Source organism: Austrofundulus limnaeus, unplaced genomic scaffold, assembly GCF_001266775.1.
Source record: "Austrofundulus limnaeus strain Quisiro unplaced genomic scaffold, Austrofundulus_limnaeus-1.0 Scaffold256, whole genome shotgun sequence".
NCBI classification, from domain to species: Eukaryota; Metazoa; Chordata; class Actinopteri; order Cyprinodontiformes; family Rivulidae; genus Austrofundulus; species Austrofundulus limnaeus.
The window spans coordinates 511,556-513,081 of NW_013952658.1; the positions used below are offsets into that span (position 1 = coordinate 511,556).

General features: G+C 41.3%; 1 protein-coding gene across 1 annotated transcript in view; it reads right to left on the reverse strand.

The window, feature by feature from the left end:
• Positions 1-131: 131 nt before the first annotated feature.
• The window catches only part of cc2d2a (coiled-coil and C2 domain containing 2A), a gene marked incomplete at its 3' end in the record, with an annotated part of 26,523 nt that continues 25,128 nt past the window's right edge, over positions 132-1,526 (reverse strand). Inside the window, 2 exon segments of the mRNA XM_014020543.1 lie at positions 132-309; positions 424-707. Of these exon segments, the coding sequence (XP_013875997.1) occupies positions 132-309; positions 424-707 (462 nt within the window).

Here is a 1,526-nt window from a genome sequence, read left to right on the forward strand (position 1 = left end):
ACACACACACACACACACACACACACACACACACACACACACACACACACACACACACACAAGCTGGTAAAAAAAAGGGACTGCAACACAAATGAGGTTTGTAGCACAGATTCAGCACATCCTCACTGTACCTGCAGAATAATGCTTTGGGGACAGTTCAGGATCTTGAGATTGAAAATCTGACCGAAGTGCACCCTGAAGTCAGCGTTCAGGGAGCGGCTGCCTGTTCTGGAAACTTCCTTGTCGTTGTACAGGATCTTGATGRACAGTGAACGTCTGGACACGTCTTCTCTTCGAGCCATTTCAGCCCTGAAACAACATGATAAACAACCAAAAAGTGAAAAAGGCCAGTCTTCTCCCTGACAGCGAGAGGAGAAACAGATTTTGTTGATGTATTAGCTGTACGTATGTTTAAAGCTCTACCTGGGGCACAGCTCAGTGTCAGTGATGCTTCCTGATGCAGACAGCTCTGGGATCAGGATGGCTTCTCCTGCTTTCCTGCGGATCCTCGAGGCTTTTTCTCTCACCTGCTGCTCTAGAAAACCAAGGTCTGGCCTCTCAGGGGGCTCTGGCTTCTGAGGACCTTCCTCAAAGGGCTCCTCCGATTCACTTCCTTTTAGGTCCTGATCTTCTTCTTCTTCTTCTTCTGTGTCACCCTGTGCCTGACTCTTTTTCTTCTTTTTCTTCTTCTTTTTCCTCGTGGCTTTCTGAAGACATGGAACACGTTGGATAAAAATGTGTTTGAATATTTCAACCCCAATTCCAAAGAAGTTGGGACATAATAAAAAACAGATTATGATGATTTGCAAACCCCTTTCATCCTATATTCAACTGAATCCACTACAAAGACACGATATTTAATGTTCAAACAAATAAACGTTTTGGGTTTTTGCATATATTCACTCATTTTTTATTTGATGCCTGCAACACGTTCCGAAAAAGCTGGAACAGGGGCAGGTTTACCTCTGAGCTACTTGAATTAASTGTTCTTTTCTTTTCTTTTTTCTTTTTTTTTTTTGCTAATGTTTTAGGAGAAATAAAGGCGAGAACGACCAACAAATTCAGACGATTGGAACTAGCCATTGAGAAGTCCCAGTGGAGACTTTGAATGTCGATCTGAACCAAAACAGTTGGGATTATCTGAATGTGGCTCCCACATGTCGGCCTTGAAGGCTGGATCTCTCAGACTCTCCTGGATGTTATGGAAACAGATGCTCTGCTCACTCACATCTGTGAACTGGTCCGAGAGCACTCAAGCTGACCTGATGAACACTGCATTATTTCAGAAACTATGGCTCATGGGGCTGTCAGGACTGGTTTCACACAAGGTTATAATAGTGTTGGATTTTTCATTATAGTTTAGTTTTATTTCGCTGTGACTTTTTTTCTTTGAATTCAGTTTATTTTAATTAGTTTTTACAGTGAATTTGCTAGTTTTTGTTAGTTATTGTTGCATTCTTAAAGGGGCAATATTATGTGTTTCTCAGGCATATATTTAAATACTATACCATAATAAAGTGTATATA